Source organism: Dendronephthya gigantea, unplaced genomic scaffold, assembly GCF_004324835.1.
Source record: "Dendronephthya gigantea isolate DGI-Jeju-01 unplaced genomic scaffold, DenGig_1.0 000033F, whole genome shotgun sequence".
Taxonomy (NCBI): domain Eukaryota; kingdom Metazoa; phylum Cnidaria; class Anthozoa; order Malacalcyonacea; family Nephtheidae; genus Dendronephthya; species Dendronephthya gigantea.
The window spans coordinates 1,054,804-1,079,207 of NW_021163043.1; the positions used below are offsets into that span (position 1 = coordinate 1,054,804).

Genomic DNA, 24,404 nt, shown 5'->3' on the forward strand with positions numbered 1-24,404 from the left:
TAGACGGAGGAAAGAAGCTCAGTTACCGTATTTCTGCATGTATAAGGAAGGATTTTTTAAGTACATATTTAGAGGTAGTGCATGCATGATCAATTGTTTCCTTCATGCCTGGCATTTTGATTAATACAACATTATTTTCACTTTTAATTCTTATAAAAAGTCCTATTTTCCACAGCGGTTATCCCCCAACACGCTTAGCTAAGGCTATTGACTTCAAAATAGCCTTTCTCGCATGCAGTGTTAATCCACGATTAATATACTGCATAAGAGAAAGGCCATTTTGAAGTCAATGGTCAAGCTATAAGCATGTTGAGGGATTATCATCGAAGTTTATAAAGTCAAAAGGTTTTTTATCGTTTAATGCTTTTATCACTACGTACTACTAGTAGTGAGTGTTTAGTTACTCTGTGATTGAAATAATTTTATTAACTTTAGTGATATAAATCCATAGAAATTCATTACACAGTATGCAAGAAAGGCTATTTTGAAGTACATTAATGGCCTTAGCTAAGCGTGTTGAGGGATAATCTTAAATTATCCCTCAACACGCTTAGCTGGGTCATGGCTTCAAAATAGCCTTTCTCGTATGTAGTGTTAATCCACGATTATCCCTCAACATGCTTAGCTTAGCTTGACTTCAAAATAACCTTTCTCGCACGCAGTGTTAATCATCTTCTATGGAGTTATATATATCACTAAAGTTAATATAATTATTTTAAACAAAAAGTAAACACTAAACACTCATACACTACTGCTAGTAGTATTGAAAGCATTAAACGATAAAAAACTATTTCCTTTATAATTAAGATTCAAAATGATCACTGAAGCAGTCTTAAATGGTCTGTGGTACCGTTTGTTATGAAATATTTTAGTACAGGCTAAAGTGTACTCCATGTCAGTATACACTGCGACAGAGTTTACACTATGTATGTGTGTTTACACAAGTATGCAGGGCCTATTTTTAAGGATTTCTTAGTGGGGGAAAGGCAAATGATAAAAGGGACCTTTTGTCATGATTGAGTGGGACATATAGCTTATATGCACTATATATGTACATTATACGTTTGTGACAGACAAATGTAGCGGCTATCTTATATTCCCTTTATACCAAACACATACACAAACGTCATCAAGGATTTTGTTTCGACATGTTTAACATTCCAATGCTCTGCAAAGGAAAAATATCTCTCAATGGCAGGGGGGGGGAGAAAATCCATCAGTGAGAAGCGGGTGAACGCTCCCCAGTTATATAGCTGATGAACAGGGGTGGATCTAGGATTTTTCTTACCCTAGTCAAAATTTTCGTTGTTGAATATCAGGAAGCGGGTTATTTACCCCACCACTTTTATTATTCTAGTCCAATTTTTAGTAAAAAGCCTAATAATGCTGACTTCAAAAAGCGCATTTATAAATGCGAATCTGGAAATTATAAATGCGAAGTAGCGATAAAAGTTCGTGTAAAAAAAGTCTTTGAAGGCTTTGTTTTAAATTCTAAGCAATCGACATTATTCTTTTACAATTAACAGGGGGCCCGCCATTACCTTCGGAAGAAATTTTAGCAAGTCACAGTGTAGGTCGTTCGGCCACCATAGGACCAGCAAGATGTTTTTCCCTTTGTAAAACGGAAAAGAAATGTGTTGGCTTCAACGTCAGATCTAACATCGACAATGAAAACTGTCAACTAACCAACTTCACTAAAAGTATAAACGAAAAATCATCAAAGAAAGGAGAATGGACGTTGTTTCGCGAGCTAGAAATTGCTGATGTAAGTAAACGATCCTTTATTTTTATTCCGAAATAATTGCAACAAATACTTTCTCGGAAAATATACTTTTGGCCTTTGCCTATCCTTGTTTCGAAATTGTGGTGAAATATCTAAGTAATCAGTAACGCTCAAACCGATTGTAACCAATCCAATCCAAGCAATATGTACGAATCATTGTACAAGTTGTATGATGTCGCAAAAATCATTTTTAACCCAAATCATTATTCACAGGCAGGAGACGAAAAGGAAGTAAGAATAAGCAGAGCATTTGAGACATCTTCAGGTATTCTGTATCTCTTAATTCATGCATGTTCATGCATATGGTTAAAGTAAGAAGATGATTTTTATTGCGACAAAATTAAAGTTAAGCTGCCCTTGTTCCATTGATTCAGTTCCAAGCCTGATCAGAGATGTGAAGAGTCTCATTGAAGAGCGCCAAACACAAGCCAGCACAGGACCAGTGATGACAAAAGTTCTTGAAAGTTTTATTGAAAAGCGCCAAACACAAACCAGCACAGGAACAATGATGACAAAAGTTCTTGAAAGTTTTATTGAAAAGCGCCAAACACAAACCAGCACAGGACCAGTGATGACAAAAGTTCTTGAAAGTTTTATTGAAAAGCGCCCAGCAAAGTCCAGTTCAGCCCTGGCCACAAGAGCTGTTGGAAGCTCCATTGGAATGGGTACAAAAAAGTCGCCACCAGCCCCAACTTTGAGAAATCTGGAAAGTAACATTAAAAAGAACCAAATAACGAGCAGCACAAAACCAAGATTGACAAGAGCCGCGAAACGTTCCTCTGATAGAAGCATAACAAACACCATTACAGGACTAGGACTCGCGAGTGTTGCAGAAAATCCCATTAGAATGAGCCCAATACGGACCAGTACCGAGCCAAGTCTTACGATAGGGGATGGAAACTCCATTAAAGATAGCCTATACACAAAACCCAGCTCAATCCTAAGTATGGGAACTGTTGGCGAAGGCTCGACAAAGGCCAATACAGCTCTAGCTACAGGGACTGTGGGAAACCCCAGTGAAAAGAATCTAGCAAAGAGCAGTACAGCCCTAAATATGAGAAATGTGGAAGGTACCTTTGAAAAGATCCCAGGGTTCCACACAGCCCCAGATCTGGCACAGACTATAGAAAGCTCCATTGAGAATAGCCTATCAACAAAGCCTAGGTCAGACCAAAGTATTAGAACTGTGGAAAGAACAATCAAAAAGAGGCCAACAGCAACCAGTACAGCCCTAGTTACGAAAAATGTGGAAATCTCTGATGAAAAGAGTCTGATAAAGACCAGTACAACACTAGATCTTACGGAGACTGTAAAAAATTCAATTGAAGATGCCCCAACGACGACCAGTTTTGAACAGAGGATGACGAAAACTATACTAGGCTCCAGTGAAAGTAGCATTACAACAAAGTCAGGAAAAGCCTTAGGTATAAGAACAGTGAAAGGTGCTATTGATGCGAGGCTAACAAGCTCAACTTGGGGTCTAGGTTCGAGCGAAGCAGCGGAAAGTTTCATTACAAAGACACCTACAAATTCCAGATGGACAACTGCCAATATAAATGAATGGCAATCTCAAAAATCCCGGGTTCAGTTGGAAATTACCACGACATATACCAATGCAATTGCAATGCCTTCACGTGTTGAATTGGAAATGTTAAGTGACGGAAAAACCTCATTAATTCAACCAACACCACCCGTAATGACAGTGATCTCTTCTGCCAGTGAAAACCTAAACACAACCTCACATCCACTGAAGACAGGTACAGCGGATCCTACAAGGGCTGGAAAAAGTTATTTTGCAATGAGTCCAACAAAAAATCTTGCACCACTGGCCAGTGTCAATTATTCGTCCTTTGAAGATTTCAGCAGTCACCTTGGTGAAGAAGAAACGACATCAGCTCCACTAGACGTAACTGTGACAACTCCAATGACAACGATGGTCAAAGATGAAGAACCCGTTAAAGGAAAGTCATCATCCATTCAGCCGACACCAACCGCGATTTCATCTCAACCCGAAAATCATAAAAAGAGCAGAGAAGAAAAACCCTCCGGAGCCTTAATTTTTATCATTGCTTGTTATCTCATTTGCATAATTATGATCGAGAATCAACGTTTACTGTAGATTGCAGCACATCAGGGCAGTGAACTAAAATTACATTGGAGTGCTAGCTCTGCGAGAAATTTCAAGCCAAGATGGTGGAATATGAAGCCTATCTTGTAGGTATGGTATGATCCAGGCTTCCACGTGGAAACTTCGTATGTAAAATGGCGGCAATTATGATTTTACCGGGAAATTTGAAATTCCCGCGCCAAAGGCCTGGATCATATCTAAAAGAATGGGCTTTATTGTCCGCCATCTTGACTTCACTCATTAATGAGGGGAAGTCAGAGAGTTAGCGTTCCAGTCTTATTTGAGTTCACTGCATTAGGGCTGCTTTCCACTGTCGTGTGTTTTTGCACGTACGTACACGCACGTATAGGCCCGTGTATAAGTTTAAACTTACCATATAAATGATTCTTATAAAATCTAGATTGAATAGATGCATAGGGTTGGGTTTTGTTGAAGATTTGGAATGCAAAATAAATTATATAACAGCTTAAGGGCTGTTTACATGAGCCCGGTTACCCGAGATTCAACGAAGCATGAGATGATTTTGAGGTATTAAAATGAGCAGATAACATGATCCTGGCAGTCGTATAATCACCACAACAATAGCATGTGCTTGTTTGATGTCATAAAGACTTATTTCAATACCTCAAAGTCCCCTCACGCTTCGTTGAATCTCGAGTAACCGGGCTCATGTAAACAGCCTCTTAGAAGGCTTTAAACTTTTACGTGCATCTACGTACGTGCTAAAAAAACGCGACAGTGGAAAACCGCCTTTAGTACCAAGTATAGTTGTTGAAGAGAAATAGAAATAGAAAGTATTAGCCATGCACTTTAATTTACGAAGTCCATGTTTCAAAACCGTATATACTATACTCTATAGCGTTCATAGCATTATACGAATTAAACGATGAACACAACTGCGAGTTTTGAGACGTTTAGAAAATTCAAATGATAGATGAGTTTTATCTCAAAGCATAGGCAGCCCAGACATGTTTTCGTTCTCGTGGCGCTCGCGCGTGTACACGAGTCTACTTGGTCTATTATTATGTCATAATAATAGACCAAGTAGACTCGTGTACACGCGCGAGCGCCACGAGAACGAAAACATGTCTGGGCTGCCTATGTTCAAAGTTAAGTAATTGATAGGAAGAAAGCAAATAAACTCAGGTTTTTAGGTTCAATCTATAAAAGCCTAAAATAGGCCTTTCGAGGACTATATATTTGGAGGACGAGTTATTCCATTTGTATGACTCCTGCAGTGTCGTTGTCATCGCAACCATGACGTGTAATACTTGTTTTGTTTCATAGACTTATTTTAATACCTCAAAATTATTCCACTCTTCGTTTACACCTGCGTGAAAGCAAATCATTTATAAATTATAATCAATAGCCCTGCGTGAAGTGAGTGAATTTAATTGTTTTGAGTGTCATATACGTCTCACTTCATGAATTAGAACACTACAGCTGCGCTTTGAAGCTCATTATAACTGCACGATGCCCTGATCTTCTCTGTTGCCTTGAACTTAGTCTTCTGACTATAAGTTGTATAGTTAAGGCTCCTTTCCAACCACACGTTTTTTATACGCACGTACAGCAACGGAAAAATTTAAATCTTCTAAATTTTTACTATTATAACATCTAGATCAACAAAAGTATACCAAAATATGCAGAAAACTAATTTCTTTCGATTTATTCACTTGGTTTTTTCAAGGATAACATGCAAAAGAATGTGAACTTTCACGCGCGTAAATGGAAACCAGCGGCAGCACTTAGCTCTTTAGAGTATAGTTGAATTAATATACCTTAATTCTACCAGAACAGGTTCAGTTAAATTTTTTAAGAGCATATTAAGTTTGGGCTAACTTCATTTATAAGCAAAACTGTACACAATTCATAATACGTATTTTGTTTGAAAACGTTTTGAGTTTGTGATAGACAAATTTATTATATGTGTATAGAGATTTATGCACAGCAGAATGATGAAAAAAAAAAAATATTTCACTGTGTAAATAAATTTCATGCAATTTGATTGGACATACGATGTTTTTCACGTGTGGAAAAATGCCTTACACGGCTTTTGATTGGACGAACGATATTCTTCACACGTGAAAAATTGTCGTAGCTATGTCATTTTGGCGGCAATTTGTTTACATTTTCTTTCAAGATGGCGTTGAAATATAGGAGTGAAATTCAAAACATAATTCTCATATTCAAGATATTTTTACATTCAGCACATTCTCAAATCTTTCGGAAAGAATATTTAACTTCTATTGAACAAAATTACAAAGAAACTGAACGGTAATAAATATGTTTTGATGGATAAAGTTTCGATTTTGGTGCTCGCTGTGTTTTTGTATATTAAAAACGTGTCGTTGTCAAATTAATCTCTATTAATCTCTATATAAACCATGAAGTAATCTCTATTTATTCAAGTGAACGTAATAACCGCATAAGGCAAATGTTGCATTTAATTCGTTCATAATTCATTACCACGTGACGTGCGAGTTTATCGATTCACCTGCTGTAAATTATAATTTTCGGACATTTCGGCAACAGTTTCAATGTGAGTCTATGTCTTTAAGTGAAAACGATGCATTACTGGCGTCCAAAATTAAATCTTAAATCGATCACTGTCATCTTGATGACGCTCGTTATTTCGAGACTTGAAGCAAATCAATGTGTCAAAGAAGCTTATCGTCACATCTATGTTGGTAAGTGGTTTATTGTTTTGGCAATTAATGGTTGACATATACTGAAATGTCATGTCCTAAATTCTAAGCACTCGACATTATTCTTTTACAAACAGGGGGTCCGCCATTACCTTCGGAAGAAATTTTATCGAGTCACAATGTTGGTCGTTCGGCCGCCATAGGACCAGCGCGATGTTTTGCCCTTTGTAAAAAGGAAAAGAAATGTGTCGGTTTTAACGTCAGATCGAAAATCGACGAGGAAAACTGTCAACTAACCAACTTCACTAAAAGTATAAACGAAATATCACTAAAGAAAGGAGAATGGATGTTGTTTCGCCAGCTAGAAATTGCTGATGTAAGTCATCCTCAGTCGATTTTTGTTTCTATAAAAAGACTATGTCAGTATGTGTACGAATTTTTCAGAAACTATATTTTTGCCTCATAAGGTTTTGAAATACCTAAAATATACACGCAATTGATAATTATGCAGTGCACAAAGGATAGTTTTAGCCAGATGTTTTTTGGAAATGTTTGTCACTCCAGTGATGCCTCCATCTTCGTATTTTCAAATATAGGCTTTATTTAACAATTATTCACCGAAGGCAATGTGAATATCGCCGAATAAACTAGTTTTTACTTAGTTTAAGTTTTTTTTTTTAAATAAGGTCTTTCTTCATGTGTCATTTTGACATGAACAACTCGCCGCAATTTTGAAATACGCTTAGGTGATTAACGGGACACACTTGCATAGGTTCAATTGTGAAACAATTTTGAAACTGTGCCACAGTCATATATTTATGTATATTACATAATGGTGGTAATAGTCTTTCAGAATTTAACTTTTTCCACTTATTGTTTTGTATTGTATTTAACGTTGTATATTGTAAGCGTATGTTGAAAAACGCCCTTCAGGTAACATGCAAAGTTTTATCAATACAATATCGCTAATAAGATAAAATTTCCACTGATATACGCACGACATTGCAAGTTCAAACAAAATACAGGGTGTTGACGTCACTCTCCGACATTATCGATTCTGACGCCAGTAGCACGTCATCTGACGTGCACGATGCTAACGTCATCCGTCTCATTATATCAGACATAAGTATGATATAACGAGCAATTTGATTGGCTACCGCGCGTGCATTGTGAGGCCATAATGCACGCTTCTGGCTTTTGAAGTTTTTGTTGCTAAGCAACATCTTAAATAACATGTAAGGAGAATTTCATTATTGATCAAATAAATAAATTTTGTTGTTGCCCTATAATTTCTTCTTATATTATAAAAGAATTAAAAAAGCTCGTCGCGTGCCTTTATGGTGTAATAATGCACTCGAGCTTCTCTCGTATTCTCCCAACATTCCCCCATCGTGCATTATTACACCATAAAGGCACGCGACTCGATTTTTAATTCTTAATTAAAATAGCGTGTCCTTGTACACACTTTATGTCCTTGTAAAATGCTCATGAGTTCTTCTAAATTAAAAGACAGTGTGTACCTGTGAAATGTATTCTCAACGACTTAGAGGAGTGAAATCTTAAAGATTTTCTCGCTGCGCGCCAATTAAAGTAGCACACTAATCAACCTTCTTAAAAAACTCTACGCTTCTGAAATTTTATATTTATGCGATACTGCAACTACCAGACTTTGGCATTTAACCGAAAGCTGAGCTTTCAATGGTCACCAACCCAGGCAAATTTAGTCGCCTAAATAGGCAACTTAATAGGAAAAATTGCTGCCCAAAATATGCCAAAATTTGGTTTCTGAGGGACTCGATTTAAAAAATCCTCCTTCAAAGTCTCGGGCCCTCTAAAGGCCAGTTTACACGGTGCAAATGCAATTCTATTTTTGAAATATGTAAATTTGGCAACTACCGAACTTTTGTCTTTATATCCATTGCGTTTCTTACACTTACATTTTGCAGCCTCTTCACTAATTCATATATGTAGAATTGCATTGGGAGGTTAAAAAAAAATTGCACCGTGTATGTAACATGGCCTTAAAGTGGAAATATACGCCTTTTCTAATCGCATACAAGCACAAATAGGTCCCAAGACGTAAAAAGAAAAATCCCTTTTTTAATTAATGCCTGCATGATATATAACTGGACACACACAGTAGCGTAGCCAGCCTATCCGATTTGTCCCGCTATGCTAATATTTCAGTGCGCACTGACTGTGAAAACAATAGATTTCTAAAGACATGAATAATTATAATAACTCAAAATTTACATAGCGGGACAAAATCGACACTGGATTCACATCATAGATTTCTTTCCTATATCTATATATAGGCTGGTGAAGAAAATAAAGGAAAGAAAAGTAAAGAACATGAAAAAAAATCAGGTATTCTATCTTTCTAAATTCATATGATATTTCAGAGTAAGAAATATTTTCTCGGCTTCCGTAATTATAATGCTCAACCTCCCATATGGAAGGCGTAGAAAATTTTCAAATGTCGAGCGAACCAAATGAAGACATCTAGGAAACTCAGCCATTTCAAGACGTTCAAAATAAAACGTCTTCAAAGCATTTAGGAAAAGGTTGGGGGATACCAATGTTGAGGCGCTCCTTAAATAGCTCTTGTATATAAAGTCTTGTGTTTATATTATAGCAACAAACGAACCTATCATCGCAGTGATAACTAATGTTGTGCTGAGATCCAGTCTGACAATTGCTGTTAAGAGTTCCATCGAGTATAGCTCAAGAATGACCAGTACCGAATCAAGTATGACAGGAGTTGCCGAAAGTTCTGTTAAGTACAGCACAACAAAAACCACTACTGAATCAAGAATGACAGGAGTTGCAAGAAGTTCCATCGAGTATAGCCCAACAAATACCAGTACTATATCAAGTATGACAGGAGTTGCAGAAAGTTCCATCGAGTATAGCCCAACAAAGACCAGTACTGACCCAAGTATGACAGGAGTTGCAAGAAGTTCCATCGAGTATAGCCGAACAAATACCAGTACTGCATCAAGTCAGACAGGAATTGCAGAAAGTTCCATCGAGTATAGCCCAACAAAGACCAGTACTGTATCAAGTATGACAGGAGTTGCAGAAAGTTCCATCGAGTATAGCCCAACAAAGACCAGTACTGTATCAAGTATGACAGGAATTGCAGAAAGTTCCATCGAGTATAGCCCAACAAAGACCAGTACTGTATCAAGTATGACAGGAGTTGCAGAAAGTTCCATTAAGTATAGCACAACAAAGGCCAGTACTGTATCAAGTATGACAGGAATTACAGAAAGTTCCATCGAGTATAGCCCAACAAAGACCAGTACTGAATCAAGTATGACAGGAATTACAGAAAGTTCCATCGAGTATAGCCCAACAAAGACCAGTACTGAATCAAGTATGATAGGAGTTGCAGAAAGTTCCATCGAGTATAGCTCAACAAAGACCAGTATTGTATCAAGTATGACAGGAATTACAGAAAGTTCCATCGAGTATAGCACAACAAATACCAGTATTGTATCAAGTATGACAGGAATTACAGAAAGTTCCATCGAGTATAGCCCAACAAAGACCAGTATTGTATCAAGTATGATAGGAGTTGCAGAAAGTTCCATCGAGTATAGCCCAACAAAGACCAGTACTGTATCAAGTATGATAGGAGTTGCAGAAAGTTTCATCGAGTATAGCCCAACAAAGACAAGTATTGTATCAAGTATGACAGGAGTTGCAGAAAGTTCTATCAAGTATAGTACAACAAAGACCAGTATTGTATCAAGTATGACAGGAATTACAGAAAGTTCCATCGAGTATAGCACAACAAAGACCAGTACTGAATCAAGTATGACAGGAATTACAGAAAGTTCCATCGAGTATAGCCCAACAAAGACCAGTACTGAATCAAGTATGATAGGAGTTGCAGAAAGTTCCATCGAGTATAGCTCAACAAAGACCAGTATTGTATCAAGTATGACAGGAATTACAGAAAGTTCCATCGAGTATAGCACAACAAATACCAGTATTGTATCAAGTATGACAGGAATTACAGAAAGTTCCATCGAGTATAGCCCAACAAAGACCAGTATTGTATCAAGTATGATAGGAGTTGCAGAAAGTTCCATCGAGTATAGCCCAACAAAGACCAGTACTGTATCAAGTATGATAGGAGTTGCAGAAAGTTTCATCGAGTATAGCCCAACAAAGACAAGTATTGTATCAAGTATGACAGGAGTTGCAGAAAGTTCTATCAAGTATAGTACAACAAAGACCAGTATTGTATCAAGTATGACAGGAATTACAGAAAGTTCCATCGAGTATAGCACAACAAAGACCAGTATTGTATCAAGTATGACAGATCTAGAAGTTGCAGAAAGTTCCATCGAGTATAGCCCAACAAAGACCAGTATTGTATCAAGTATGACAGGAGTTGCAGAAAGTTCTATCAAGTATAGTACAACAAAGACCAGTACTGAATCAAGTCTGACAGGGGTTGGCGTAGGAGGTTCGGTCGAGTATAGCCCAACAAAGACAAGTACTGAAACAATGTTTGGTCACAAAAGAACTTCATCCATTCAACCAACACCGCTGATAATGAATTCGATATCTTATTCTGTCACTGACAATGATGACCCGAACACGACCTCACCTCAACGAAGCACAAGTACAGAGAAGAGCTTAACAAAATCCAGTACAGCCCTGGCGAGTGTCAGTGATTAACCTACGCGAAATCTGGCGTTTTTGTAGTCTTTCAATTAATTTGTAGAATCACCACGTATTCGTTACATACGAAGAGCTTTCAATAATTCGATTCTTTAATCTGGGCCTTCATCGCGGCAATAACTGATGAATAAAAACTAATAAAGGCCTGGGTTAACGGACAGAAAGTTCTGTATATAATAAAGTGAATTAATATAGCGAAGTGGTGCCAATCTTCGAGTTAAGAACAACTGTTTAGTCCCACAATAACTTCATGCATTCAACCAACAGCACTTGTCACGAATGTCCCCTCTTCTGTCAGTGAGGATACATGAACTAAACACAACCACCCACCTCAACGAGCACTGCAAGGTTAGCTTAACCCTGGGTTAAAGCAAATCTTTACATCGATTTTCAAATCGCTTCTTTACAAAGTTGATAATCTTTTTTTATAAATATTTTCTGGTCAAATAGAAGTAATATTTTCTAAGGTTTCAAAACGAACAGTGGTTCAGAAGCACATAAACTAAAACACTGGATTAAAATCTAACCCAGGGCTAGCGCTAACCTAGCCTTGAACAACTGGCCCCTGAAGGTTTTGAAAAAGACATATGCATGACACTTTCTGCGGCAACATTTATTAATACCACAGCTTTTAAGGTCGACACACACCGGACGCGATGCGGCAACGCGACGCGAATTTTCAGTTTTCAGAAGGACATAAATTAATTTCTGGAAGCAAAATTTGGAATCTATTGACGCCAGGGCAGTCAAAATGTATTATCGCCAAATAATCAACAAGAATATTATGATAGGTTAAAATTTTTTTGCTTTTGGAAAATTAAAAACTTAAAATGAAAAATCGCGCCGCGTTACCAAATCGCGTCCGGTCTGTGTGGGCCTTTACACATAGCATGGCGCATAACTTTGGCCCAGAATAAACAAATAAACATTATTGTAAATTATTTTATTGTGGATTGTAAGTGCCCATGTCAGAAGAGAAAGGGCAAGTAGATAAAACTTTAAGCACGGTTTCCAAGGCATATCACGGATTTTCCTTATTGCAGTTTACTTTTCGATATTTTAACCTATATGAGCACCTTCTGCCATTGTCTAAAAACTATGCAAATTAATCGCCTAGTATATAATATGTATCTTTAACAAGAGAAACTCCTTGCAATTATTGTGTTTTTTTTCACAAAAATGGTAATAAACCTTATGTACTGTTTTTTTCTCAACGGAATGAACCATACCTTAAACTAAATTTTTCATTAAAAATTCTTTCAACAGTATCATTATTGAGAAGATTTACATGCCTAAATTGAAAATCCCTAGAAATAATGTCGGTACAAATTAGAATAATATTATAATAATAATAACGTAGTTAATTCGTCAGTGCACTCTATGTAATAACAAGAAAATTGATGCATTTATCCTCAAGACTAACAATAGGCGATTTATACGATATTGCATGGGATCTTCTCAGACAATGGATTCTATATTCAGCAAGCTTTTTGAAACTTTTTTCACAAATATGGTAAACCTGATGTACTGTTTTTCCCCCTAAAGAGTCCAAACATTAAACTAGTTCTCTGCGCTTACTTATAATATGAAAGAGTAGCCAAGATACTATATAGGTGGCCCTGCATGGGGTAACTGCATGTGTCCAGTTTAATATATAACGTTAATTGTCTGTGACGCATAAATATTTTAAAATTGCGGTATATTCTGAACACCTCCCATTCAGGAGTTTAAAAACAGGTCGCGGAATTTTCTACGAGAGTATTTCGTATGAGAAACGAGCACCCCATATCATTTTGTCTTTAAATACATGGGGAAGATGGTTTTGTTCGCGCGTAATATAAATTGAAACAGGTGAACATCCCATGCATATAAGGCTATATTATCCAGTATTTTAGAAGGTTTCCCAACACAAACCTGCAATATTTTTACCCATTTTAGAATCATGATCTTTCTAGATTTTGCGTTGAATGTAGCTAGTTACTCTTGCCTAAATCAAAATTTACTCTATAGCTGGAATGAATCGTTAGATTCGCGTGCAAGTGCCCGTAAACAGGTGTTAAAATCAATAAATTATGTCGCTATGTATTGACGAAAAATATTAAAGATCATAGAGTTAATGTGATTTGTTCCAAAGCGCGTCATTCATATATGTTCGAGATTAAATATAAAAGATAAAGCTATTTGACTTAAATGAACTAATATGATTTAATTTCACTGTTTTACGAAGAGTCAATATATAAAAATGCGCAGCCTACTGATTATTTCAACGTTAACACATGAAGATTGGGAAAAAATAATCTGTCCAACATAATATTCCAAAGACCAATATTGATAAGCATGCCGCTTGAAGCTATAAAAGATTTCAGCCAAGCTAAAACGAAAATGCATATCGGCAGCCGTATAGAACAGCGCGCGGAAGGATATAGAACAATATGGCGAACAATACAACCAACGCTTTTGAAAATATCGCATTTCTAAAAAGCTGCAACTTTCTTGAGTACGAATTTCGCATGGTAAAAAGATTTCCTTCGAATGTCTACTATGGAAATCACGTCGTACTGTGCATGATAAATGTTTTCGTGGCAGCCTCAACAGTCTTCCTAAATCTCTTGACAATCATGACGTTTCGTTCCTCGAATCAACTGAAACAGAAGCTGTATTACTTTCTCATCTTCGTTCAATCGATCAACGATTTGGGAATCGGAATGGTCGTTTTAACTCTGTTTTCAACAGTTGTCGTTAACCAGTTGGTCGGCAAGACATATTGCGAAATATATTTCGCTTTTTTCCTATCGCTTTTCATAACACACGCTTTTTCTTTGGCTATCCTATCTGCAATGAACATTGAGCGATTTCTAAGCATCGTAAAACCAATTTTCCACCGAAATAAAGTGACCAAAAAAAGACTTTTAATGTACACATTAGGCTTTAGTTCGCTATTCATAAGCGTTGCCAGTATTTCCTTTCCAGTTAGTCAAAAATTGCTGCTTGTATTTTGTGGTTTTATATTTTTGTTGCATTTCATAAGTACCATATGCATATACACAAAAATATTCCTGGTTGGAAAGTCTCAATTTAAACGCAGCGAGCCTATTAAAACTGCTCAGAACAAAACTGAAATTCACCCGAGTAATAAAATTGAGAAATTTCACGACAGCCAGTCGGACAGCCCAGGCAAATTGGTTCATAATAAAAAAAAGTCGTCAAATGATCAAGAAGGCTCGTCAGATCACGAAGGCACATCTACAGGTAACCAAGGAAAAACACCCGAAAATGAAGGCAAAATGTTTCGTAATCCAGGAAAGTCATCAGATTGTCAGGATAAAGCACTTGATGAAAGAGGTAATGATAGTTTGAGCAAGGGCGCCAATCCTATAGGGGATGGGGGGAGGGCCACCTAGTTTTTGGAGAAGGAAGGGAGATACTTGTATCTAATTGTCCTCCAAACTTTATCTTGTTTGATAAATAATTTCGCTTTGCAAAAATTATACACATCATGCAGGCAACTAGTCAATGTAGCATCAACTTTTGGTATACGGGAGACTTTAGATAGTAAAAACAACAGCGTGGTGAAAATGGGCCATTTCAGACCTTTGGCTCCACACTGCAGTCGGCTCCGACTTTTAGTCGACTACTTTACTAAAAGTGCGTACTATTTTTATGCACGAGTTGTGAATAGCTTATGATATTCTTACCAAAAGATATCATTATGTGCTGAATGAAAATAGACCTTGAAATTTGAGAATTATGTTTTGAATCTCGCTTCTATATTTCGACGCCATCTTGAAAAAAAAACGTAAACAAATTGCCGCCAATACTATCTCTATACATATAATATTAATATGTAAGAATATTACTAATCTTGAAATTGCCCGACTAACCGTGGCTGTGATTCAAATTTTTCAGCTTATCGTGGAGTTAACGAGAAAAGGGTTGCAACTTTAAAGAGCGAAAGCAACTTTTGTCAGCAGAGTGAACCCTCGGACAAAAACTTAGATCCACGGACGAAAAAGGAACTTTTGATGAAATTTAAATTAGCGAAGTCATGCTTCATCGTTGTGACGTGCTCGTGTCTCTCATTCTTTGTTCCCGTTCTCTTCCAACCGCTGCGGATGGAGTTAAGTGATTTAGATCAAATCATTTTCAACGGTTGGTCGACAACGTTAATTTTATTGAACTCATCGTTGGACTCACTAGTATTCTTCTGGCAGAATAGTTTGCTCAGAAGCGAGGCTAAGAAATTCATGAAAAATATTTGCTGTTGAATTTAGTTCAGAACTTGATAACGTACGTTACAGCGCCAGTGCAAGGAAATCCAACAAATTCGAAGTTCTTATTGGGTGTAAAAAGAAACGGCGAAAAGACCCTATCAGCAATCGACTGGACACAGTGCCTAGAAATAAACTTAAAGACTAGTAAAGATCTAAATCCGTCATATACATAAATTCCGATTAGAGGTAGAAAGTTTTTATTAGACTGCAAAGAAACTATGTTATAAATATTATCAAGTTTAGCTTTTCCTTGAAATAAAGAAATATCGAAGTCCACGTTTGTCGCCGTCTATTAGCGACAGTTTTTGTCAGTAAGATCTGTGAAGTTTTATATCAAGAGCTTGCCAATTTCATATATTGCATCAATTTTAATTGTTCTATAGTTCAGTACCTAGGAAAAATATATTTAATGAAAGCTATAAATAAAATTCGTTACATCGTTCCCTGCCATTTCAATCGTCTTGTGTGTTCGTCTAGTTCTCGTCACTATGGGAACCGCACATTGATACAACGGAACTCTTTATTTACTCAGAATAACTTGTCTAGTAATGTGGAAGCAATAGATTTAGATGGTGTTGTCTAAAAAAACGCTAGTGTTCAACCCCCTTTCAATACACATAGTTGTATTCTTCAATTGGGACTGCGGAAGTTTACTTGCGGAGCTGCGGATTATACTTGATCATATGTTCGTGAAAAGCAACATAAAAGCGATGAGATGGGCTAGATTATTGATCGACCGACTGACTTAGACACTATGCATTAACTCATTTCAATTGTTATACGAGGCCCAATATACAAAAAACTACGCCGACGGTATAAAATTCACCTGCAGGGCCACCCGATTATTATAAAGCGTATAATATTTAAAAGGGTTTAACACGACAGAACCGATCATTAAAGCACTGCATTTGATTGAAGAAGAGACATTAGCAGCGGTAAAAGAACTCGGCAAGACCTCACCATGAACAACAATTCCACTGCTTTCGAAAATAACGTACTTATAAAAAGGTGCAACACTTTCAACTACGAATTCAAAATGGTAGGAATATTTCCTTCGAATATCTATTATGCAAATCACGTCGTGTTGTGCTTTGTAAACATTCTCGGAGCTATCTTGACAGTCGTCTTAAATCTCACAACAGTCATAACATTTCGCACCTCGAATCAACTGAGAAAAAAGCCGTATTACTTTTTAATATATGTCCAATCATTGAACGATTTAGGAATTGGCGCAATAGTATCGACACTGTTTCTAGCGTTCTCGCAGGCCAGTTAGTCCACAGGACAAATTGCGGAATATGTTTTGCTTTCTATCTTACTTTTTTCATAACCTACGGATTTTCTGTGGCTATTCTATCTGCGATGAACATCGAGAGATACCTAAGCATCGTCAGCCCAATTTATCATCGTAATAAAGTGACAAAACGGAGGCTATTGCTTTACATAACATGCTGTTGTTTGCTGTTTTTATGCATTGCTGTTTGCTCGTTTCCCGTTAGTCAAAAGATGCTGTTTTTATGTTGTGCATTTGTATTTCTGATGCATTTCATTAGCACCGTATGTATATATATTAAAATAAGCCGGGTTTTGAAAACTCGATTGAAACGAAGCGAACCGGATCGTACTCATGACGGAACAATGATGCGGCAGAACAATAGCCTTGAAGACTGTCACAATGATCGATTAGAAAATCAAGGCAGATCTTTGGATGATCATGGGAGATCCACAGATAATCCAGGAAGAACAGAAAGTAATCAAGGATGTTCGACCGATAATAATGATATTATATCAGATAATCAAGCCTCTTTGCATAATCAAGAAAGACCCTCAGATGATCAAGTTATTCCATTGGGTAATCAAGATGGTTCGTCAGGTTGTCAAGGCAAATCGGTAGATGAGCAGAGACGATCATCAGATAATGAAGACATATCAACGGATAATCAAAAAATATCCGCAGATAATCAAGGCAGGTCGTTGGAGAATAGTGAAAAATCATCGAATAAAGAAGAAAAGAGATCAGATGAGAAATACGATTCCAGTAATCAAGGTAAAAGTGTGACTTATGAAGGACGTGGTTTAAATTCTTCAACTACAACAAAACCTTCAAACATAAACTTGTCTGATGCGCAATATTTGATGAAATTTAAACTAGCAAAATCGTGTTTCATCGTCGTAATGTGTTCCAGCATGTCGTTTTTTCTACCTGTGATGTTCCAACCGTTGCGGATAGAGTTAAGCGATTTCGACGAAATCATTTTCAACGGCTGGTGCACTTGCCTAATTCTATTCAACCCGACGCTAGATTCTCTGGTATTCTTTTGGAAGAACCCTTTGCTTAGAAACGAAGCTATGAAAATGTTGAGAAACATTTGCAGCAGATTTTGAGAACGTGTTAATTCACACGGCAGCGTGTGACAATCAGAATAACTTATTTGCCAGAAATTTCTTGAATATACTCATAATTATGCATGTATGAAAGAAATGTGCAAGATTGAACCAGGCTAAAGCGTATATATATCACAATAGCCAGCAGTAACAGCTAGCTAGGATAAATGAAATGAACAAAGAGGACACAGTAAATTAAAATTCGTGTCGAATATTTCGTGATCACGAAATGCATTTCTATCGGAATAAAATAGTGTCTGTGCGAAACGCGAGTTTACTGTATGCATGACAAGGCATGAGAAAACAACGCTTCATATCCTTTACATACTTATGTTTTAACATTTAGACAGTTTTAATTTATTTCTAAAGCGATTGTAAAGAGGTTTAATTTCATACCAACTCAATATTACACTAGCGATATTGTATTATACGGCTATTAATTTATAATTTTCCATGTAGGATTATTTCCTATATGCATGTAATTTAAAAAATGAATATCATTTATCAAAAGTCTGTAGTCGAATACCAACTGGTTCCTCGAGAATTTGGGCTGATGTAGACTCACTCTGTTATAAAAAGATTAAAATTTGGTAGTTTAATATTGACGCTTATTTATATGTTTTAAAAAATTCGATTTAAAAAAGAAACTCTAAAAATTAATATGCCTTTACAAATACACAACGCGGTTTCACTCGAAACTTGCTAAATATACTTTAGAGTAACTGAAGATTTATTATATTGCATCTATTGCTTTAAGACATATAGCCTTTTATATTTTACGCATTTTAACCAGTCTGTTATTATGAAGATATTAAGGATAAAACTATATTGGTACCTTGAAGCAAAATTATTTGGTACCTTGAAATATTGCTTGCAGAGGTATATTTGATGGTATTAGGCTTGCGTGCTCTATACATATATAACGTCAAAAAGAGAGACGCTTTTGAATGCTTTAAATAGCCTATATAGCACATGCGATGGGCAACAGCAAATATATATTTTCAGGAACACTATGGAGCACTTGCATGCAGTGCTAGGCTATTCAAATTCGAAAAAAGAGTAAAAGTTTTCACAAAATCTGAAAGTATATAAAGTATACTATCTGCCGTAGGGCCGATAGTTGACTAATTTTTCTCAACTGTTCCTGGCTTGAATTGAGTTGTGTATGATTCCACTCGAAATTAAGACCCTTTAAAAAACCTTCAAATTATATATTATAAATATAAATATAAAATATATTCTATAAATATAAATATAAATATGATCCGTGCTTATCAAAATGTTATTATTATTACAAATAACAATAATATCTTGAAAAAGTTTTCTTCAGTTTTGGTTTGGGAGGAAATATTTTCCATCCCTGCAAAACCGAGGTTAAGCCGAGTCAAACCTAGGTTATTCTGCCTGATGTAAAAATGGAAGTATAAAACGTACATACCGGAAGTTTGTTGTTATTGCCTTCTTCATTTTCATCTGTCGTAGAAACCTTTTGTCGAAAGAAAATACCATCACAACAAGACATTGGATAACTGAATATCGATGTAAAACTCTAACCAGTTGTGAAAAACTCTGAAAAGCTCAGTTAACGTTGGGTAAAACTCTGATTAGTTGGGTAAAACTCTGACTAGTTGTTTAAAACCTTGACAGTTGTGTCAGTAGATCGATATACATATCGTCATCATATACCTCAGCCTCATATACATATCGTCAGCCTCATATGCTAATTACCCATTTCCAAGGTTTATTGATACTTTTGAGAGATGTGTATTTGGCAATGAATTTGCAATAATATTATCGTCATTAGGCTGAATCGGTCTATTTTGTGTATGTTTATCGGCCAATTCTAGCACCAGCTATATATAGTGGAAAGTCAGCTTTCTTTTTTTATGCAACATGCTCTAAGTTACACCTTGAACGATTCGGAATTTTATACCGAAATTAAAATAATCGTAGTAAAGTGCAAACGTTTCTAAGGCTTTTGATTGGTCCAGTAAGAGTACCCAATCAGAAGCTTTAATTCGTTTAGAAGGTTATTCCAGTTAGAAGCTAAGCTTTGCCTGCTGGACAGTTTGTCGACTTTAAAGTCAAAGGGCAAGTATGCCTTACCGCATTATCGTTGACAGCTATGGAAGTTGACAGAACACTTTCACCCTGAAAAAGAATAACATGCATCACCCTCGTTACCAATGGAAAGAATTGGCCTGGGGGAATTTGGTGACGGTTATTCATATATTCAGTTCTTCCAGACGGATCATCTTTTAGTGCAATAGCTTACAGAAGAAATCCCTCGGGTAGAACTGAGTATTTGAATATACAAACTGCCAATTATCGCTCTAGTGTCCCCCCTGAAGCGAGTACCTACTACAGTGAGGAAAAAACAACCCTGAGACTTACATGACGTCTCCTGACAGCCACTTCAGAATTTCGTTCACGAAGCATTTCTGATACTGTTCCCTGAATCGTTGCTCTTTTTCCGCGTATCTGAAGAGAGAATGCGAGACTATCAACAAATGACCGAGGAAAAAGATCGTCCAGGTGAGGGACGAATTCCACTGCTGGATGGAAATGAAAAAAATGATTTTAATGGCAACATTAAAAGCAATATCATATTGTTAGGCTTTTTATCATCATGAACATATGATATGACTTTGTAAGACTCGTTTTTTGTTTGACATGACTTTGTAGACTCGTCTTTTAACATACTTTAAATCTAATTTTGGGCTTGGGAAAATAATTACTCCGGCGTCAGCGACGGAGTTGAAAATTCGCCTAGGTTTTTTTCTATTATTATTTTTCGTCGTCGCAAGTGTGTTTTGGCGCGAAATATACTAGTATTTGAAAAGTGTACAGTACTGTATGTGACCGTGTAATCTACGTCCACAGTTCTGTCTCCCAAGAGTTGTGGTGCACAGCTCGAAATCACAGCTCAAATCGAGTTTAATACGTTTAAATTTTGGAATTTACGTTTAACATCTCTTTTTAAAGAACCTGTTCGGAATTAAATATTTATCATTCGAATCTCTGGCAACAGTTTTGATTCGTGGGTTGTGCAGTAACGTTCGTGTACTCACCCCAATTGGTCTAACTTTTGTTGCGGCCCAGCAGCACGCTGATGACGTGATACACATGAGGATCTCAACGAGGCAAAAGGGGATATCATACAAGAGCCCAGGAACATACCGCGCATGCCATTAGCATAATCGCTCCAGGTTTTATGTGTATAGCATTGCGGTCCCTTATACCCCGGGGGCGAACGGGTGTCAAAAGTGGAGGAAGAGCTAAGCACGACAGAGGAGTTGGTCATGTTTTGTGTTCGTGTAGGTGTTATTTTTGTTTAAGGGAGGATTGGGGTTGCTGATAGGTTCTGGCGCCCCGTCGATTCCTGATTGGAGAATTCATATTCCATGTTGCTGTTGTTAGTGAACTGTTGGTGGAGTTGGTGGCGTTTGTGTGGTTCCTTGGCGGGAGCGGTTGCATCTGGTGGTTGAAGTGAACGAAGGCAATCGAATGACAAAATATTGCCAGCATGGTGAACATGATGCTGAACGAATTCGAGCCCAGATACAAGGAAATCTAAAGAGAAAGAAGTTCTTTGAAGTGGAAATGAGGCGCATCGTGCGTAACGGTTCTGCTCATAACAATGTAAAGGCTTTCTAATGCGAACTGAATGGCCCAAATTCGCTTTTTCTCGGTTTGAATTGCGAACCTAAATAATGTTAGATATTCAGACAGCATAATGTACTTTAGAAAGAATGGAAGTTCAAAATTTTAACAAACAATTTCTTTACATACAGACTTGACTTCGACTTTAAGCCGTTCTTTTATCATTACCCCCCCCCCCCATGAGGCTAATTTTCCGTTTTGCCCCCCTGAAAGTTTCCGGTTCTTGGGATATTTTGACCCAAAGTAATGACATAAAACCCTTCAATCCTCCTCCGGGAGAATTTCAAGCTATATGAAGACCATAAGCTTTCCAAAAATATGGATATGGATATCACTTCACTTACGTAGGTGTAGTTGTCTTTTGTGGCGCTGCAATAGCCAAAGATTCCTCCGATTAAAACCTAGTGAAATTAACACAAAAATATTTTTTCAACCTGGCATATTTTCGATCAGTGTGACTAGCGCCGTATACATGTTTTTCACCTGCCTCTTTTAAGTCCGTCGAATTGATGGACAGTTGAAAAGGAAAATTCATGCCCTTGGCCGCTATAAAGTCATTTGAAAACCATCTTTAAGTGGTCTTCCACTTGGCGTAATTCTTCGATTCAAGGAAACCTATCGCTTAATCTTCTTTTAAATCCTGATTGGTCAAGTTAATTCGCTTCTGCGAACTTCTCATAATTGGAAATTGAATACAATATTTTCGTCCAAATCAAAGAATTTAGTGAAGTGGAAACACATCTTATGATTCACGAACACTGCTCACTCAGGAGTGTTTATGCCATGCAATTACTTTGCTGTGTAAATTTCACGTTAGTGTATACATGATTAATTCCGTTTTGATAGAGATGCCCGTATAAACCCTAAACTATTTACACTGCCATTAAGACGTCTAAAAACAGAACGAAGTTATTACATATCTTTTCTGATAAATTGAGCCAAAATTCTTATAAAGACTGGTTTCTATGAAGTTGTAACTGTCGTGATCATGTCATTTTCGCCAATGAGAAATAGTCCGAATGTAAATTCGTCTTTATTTCTGTATTCAAATCGGTAACTATTGACTGCAAACATATAAAAATATGAAAAAATATCAATATTTTATCACATCAGCCATGACCTTGACACGTTCACGACACAGGACAATGTCAATGTAAAACCAGGCTTTGGCACATGAATACTTGCATCAAATTTATCTCGTTTTGCATTTCTTTAATCAGACAGTTTGATTCGATTCTCAGCAAATTTCTATCAGTTTTAAAGTAATAAAAAATTCACTCTTGCAACTGGGGCTAGTTGTTCAAAAGCCGGTTAGCTTAACCCTGGGTTAAAGCAAATCTTTAGATTTATATTTTCAATCGTTTGTTTACAAGGCTGAACACTTCTTTCATAACTATTTTCTGGATCGATATAAGTGATAGTTTTTAAAGTTTTAAAACGAAGAGTGGCTCAAAAGCACACGAACTAAAGCACTGGATTACCGCTAACCCAGCTTAAACAATTGCCCCCTGCTGCTTTTTAACAACACAGCAGTTTAGGAGATAATTATGAGGTATTAAAATAAGTCTTTTGGAAACAAAACAAGCACATGCATATTGTTAAGACTGATATGTCTACACGACTCGAGTACCAGGATCATGTATTTTAGGCTAGTTTCCACTCAGGAAAATTTCCTTTGTCGGTGAGTTCTCAGGCGGCGTTTATAAAAAGGAAACTTTCCTGTCCTGTGCGATCTAAAGGAGAATATTCCTGAGTGGAAACTATATAGCCTTTACTGAATACATGTGATCATGTGAACAGAAGCCTAACGCCTAACAGAACGTGTGTTTTTGCCCTTCATTTGAGAAAAATTGACAGAGCTTCTTATATTAGCTGGTCGGGATCTTGCCTAAATCAGAAGAGGCTGTCTTTTCCTAAACAGCGCTTCCCCAAACGGCTACAAAACGCGACTTACCAAAAATCCGACCCAGAATCCAAACGAAGCGTCTGTGACCCAGCTGCACACAGTGACACGCAAAGCGATGCCGAGGCAGATCATCAATCCACCCAGGCCGATCTGGATAGACGAAATGACACACACTACCTTGCCGTATCTGCCGTAAACACCCATGATTGCCAAGAACGAACGAGAAAGGAACTTTTTACCGCACACAACTTGTTCTGTTGGGTGTTGTGTATTTGAAATGTAAAAAAACAACACGCCAGCTGCTGCGCTGGTTCTTGAAAGTTGAAGTCTTGTCTTTGAATATATAATTTACATCCAAACTTCACGTGTTCTGCCATCATGGAGATTGTACGCCAACATCAAGTTTCTTTACACAGCGTGTCAACAGTGTATATATAGACACTTCGAGAACGACATTTACACTTTACAGCAAACTGCGAACTACAAATGGCAAATGAACTTTTTCTTGATTTGCATGGGTAATTTATTCTGCTCACTTCAACAAGAGCAGGTTTGACAAACTCGTGATTAATTGCTATTTCTTTTGTTTATGATCGCGCAGAGGTCATTAAAAATTCGACTTTTTCAATTGATTTTTACTTGGATGTACAGCAATGCAGTATAAGACGCTTTTACTGCTTCATGTAAAAAATCTGACTCTCTAAGGCAGCAATTCATCAACAATAGGAGACTGGAATAGTCAATCCAAATTGACTATTCACATTTTCACCGTTGAATGGTTGTTATTAATTGATAAATAAGGTTATTTGGCCGTCATCTTTGAAATTATTTTGAGCCAAATAGAATAACCAGTCCCTTTTAAGGCTCTTTTCCACTCATCGCAAAATTAACTCACGAGCTCGCTGCGAGTGTTTGCATCTAA

The 24,404-nt window shown here is 37.0% G+C and overlaps 4 protein-coding genes across 5 annotated transcripts; 3 read left to right on the forward strand and 1 right to left on the reverse strand.

The window, feature by feature from the left end:
- Positions 1-1,532: 1,532 nt before the first annotated feature.
- Positions 1,533-4,185, forward strand: LOC114525170. Of its 2 annotated transcripts, XM_028546393.1 has the most exons (3): positions 1,533-1,765; positions 1,997-2,048; positions 2,158-4,185. In XM_028546393.1, exon 3 carries the CDS (start codon positions 2,229-2,231, stop codon positions 3,900-3,902), a length of 1,674 nt encoding a protein of 557 aa, XP_028402194.1. In that variant the 5' UTR covers positions 1,533-1,765; positions 1,997-2,048; positions 2,158-2,228; the 3' UTR covers positions 3,903-4,185. The 2 variants fall into 2 exon arrangements, with proteins under 2 accessions (XP_028402194.1, XP_028402193.1); XM_028546392.1 differs by having other exon boundaries at positions 1,997-4,185.
- A 5,251-nt stretch (positions 4,186-9,436) lies between these two features.
- On the forward strand, positions 9,437-11,254 carry LOC114525094 (A-agglutinin anchorage subunit-like). The gene has a single exon (XM_028546302.1). It carries the CDS (start codon positions 9,437-9,439, stop codon positions 11,252-11,254), a length of 1,818 nt encoding a protein of 605 aa, XP_028402103.1.
- A 2,418-nt stretch (positions 11,255-13,672) lies between these two features.
- LOC114525194 lies at positions 13,673-15,660 on the forward strand. The gene is made up of 2 exons (XM_028546414.1): positions 13,673-14,599; positions 15,164-15,660. The coding sequence occupies exons 1-2, from the start codon at positions 13,690-13,692 to the stop codon at positions 15,520-15,522; spliced, it is 1,269 nt and encodes a 422-aa protein (XP_028402215.1). The 5' UTR covers positions 13,673-13,689; the 3' UTR covers positions 15,523-15,660.
- Positions 15,661-21,237: 5,577 nt separating this feature from the next.
- LOC114525095 lies at positions 21,238-23,860 on the reverse strand. The gene is made up of 3 exons (XM_028546303.1): positions 23,531-23,860; positions 21,921-21,977; positions 21,238-21,486 (listed from the first exon to the last, which is right to left on the reverse strand). The coding sequence occupies exons 1-3, from the start codon at positions 23,684-23,686 to the stop codon at positions 21,238-21,240; spliced, it is 462 nt and encodes a 153-aa protein (XP_028402104.1). The 5' UTR covers positions 23,687-23,860.
- Between the last annotated feature and the right edge of the window lie 544 nt (positions 23,861-24,404).

Bases quoted from the DNA above. Each gene is read 5' to 3' on its own strand.
- LOC114525170 (XM_028546392.1), top strand. From the start codon at position 2,103: ATGATTTTTATTGCGACAAAATTAAAGTTAAGCTGCCCTTGTTCCATT.
- LOC114525094 (XM_028546302.1), top strand. From the start codon at position 9,437: ATGACAGGAGTTGCAGAAAGTTCCATCGAGTATAGCCCAACAAAGACC.
- LOC114525194 (XM_028546414.1), top strand. From the start codon at position 13,690: ATGGCGAACAATACAACCAACGCTTTTGAAAATATCGCATTTCTAAAA. The intron at 14,600-15,163 runs GTAATGATAGTT...CAAATTTTTCAG, and splicing joins TAAAGCACTTGATGAAAGAG to CTTATCGTGGAGTTAACGAG.
- LOC114525095 (XM_028546303.1), bottom strand. From the start codon at position 23,686: ATGGGTGTTTACGGCAGATACGGCAAGGTAGTGTGTGTCATTTCGTCT. The intron at 21,978-23,530 runs GTAAGTCGCGTT...TAATTTCACTAG, and splicing joins GATTCTGGGTCGGATTTTTG to GTTTTAATCGGAGGAATCTT. The intron at 21,487-21,920 runs GTAAGTGAAGTG...CTTTCTCTTTAG, and splicing joins CAAAAGACAACTACACCTAC to ATTTCCTTGTATCTGGGCTC.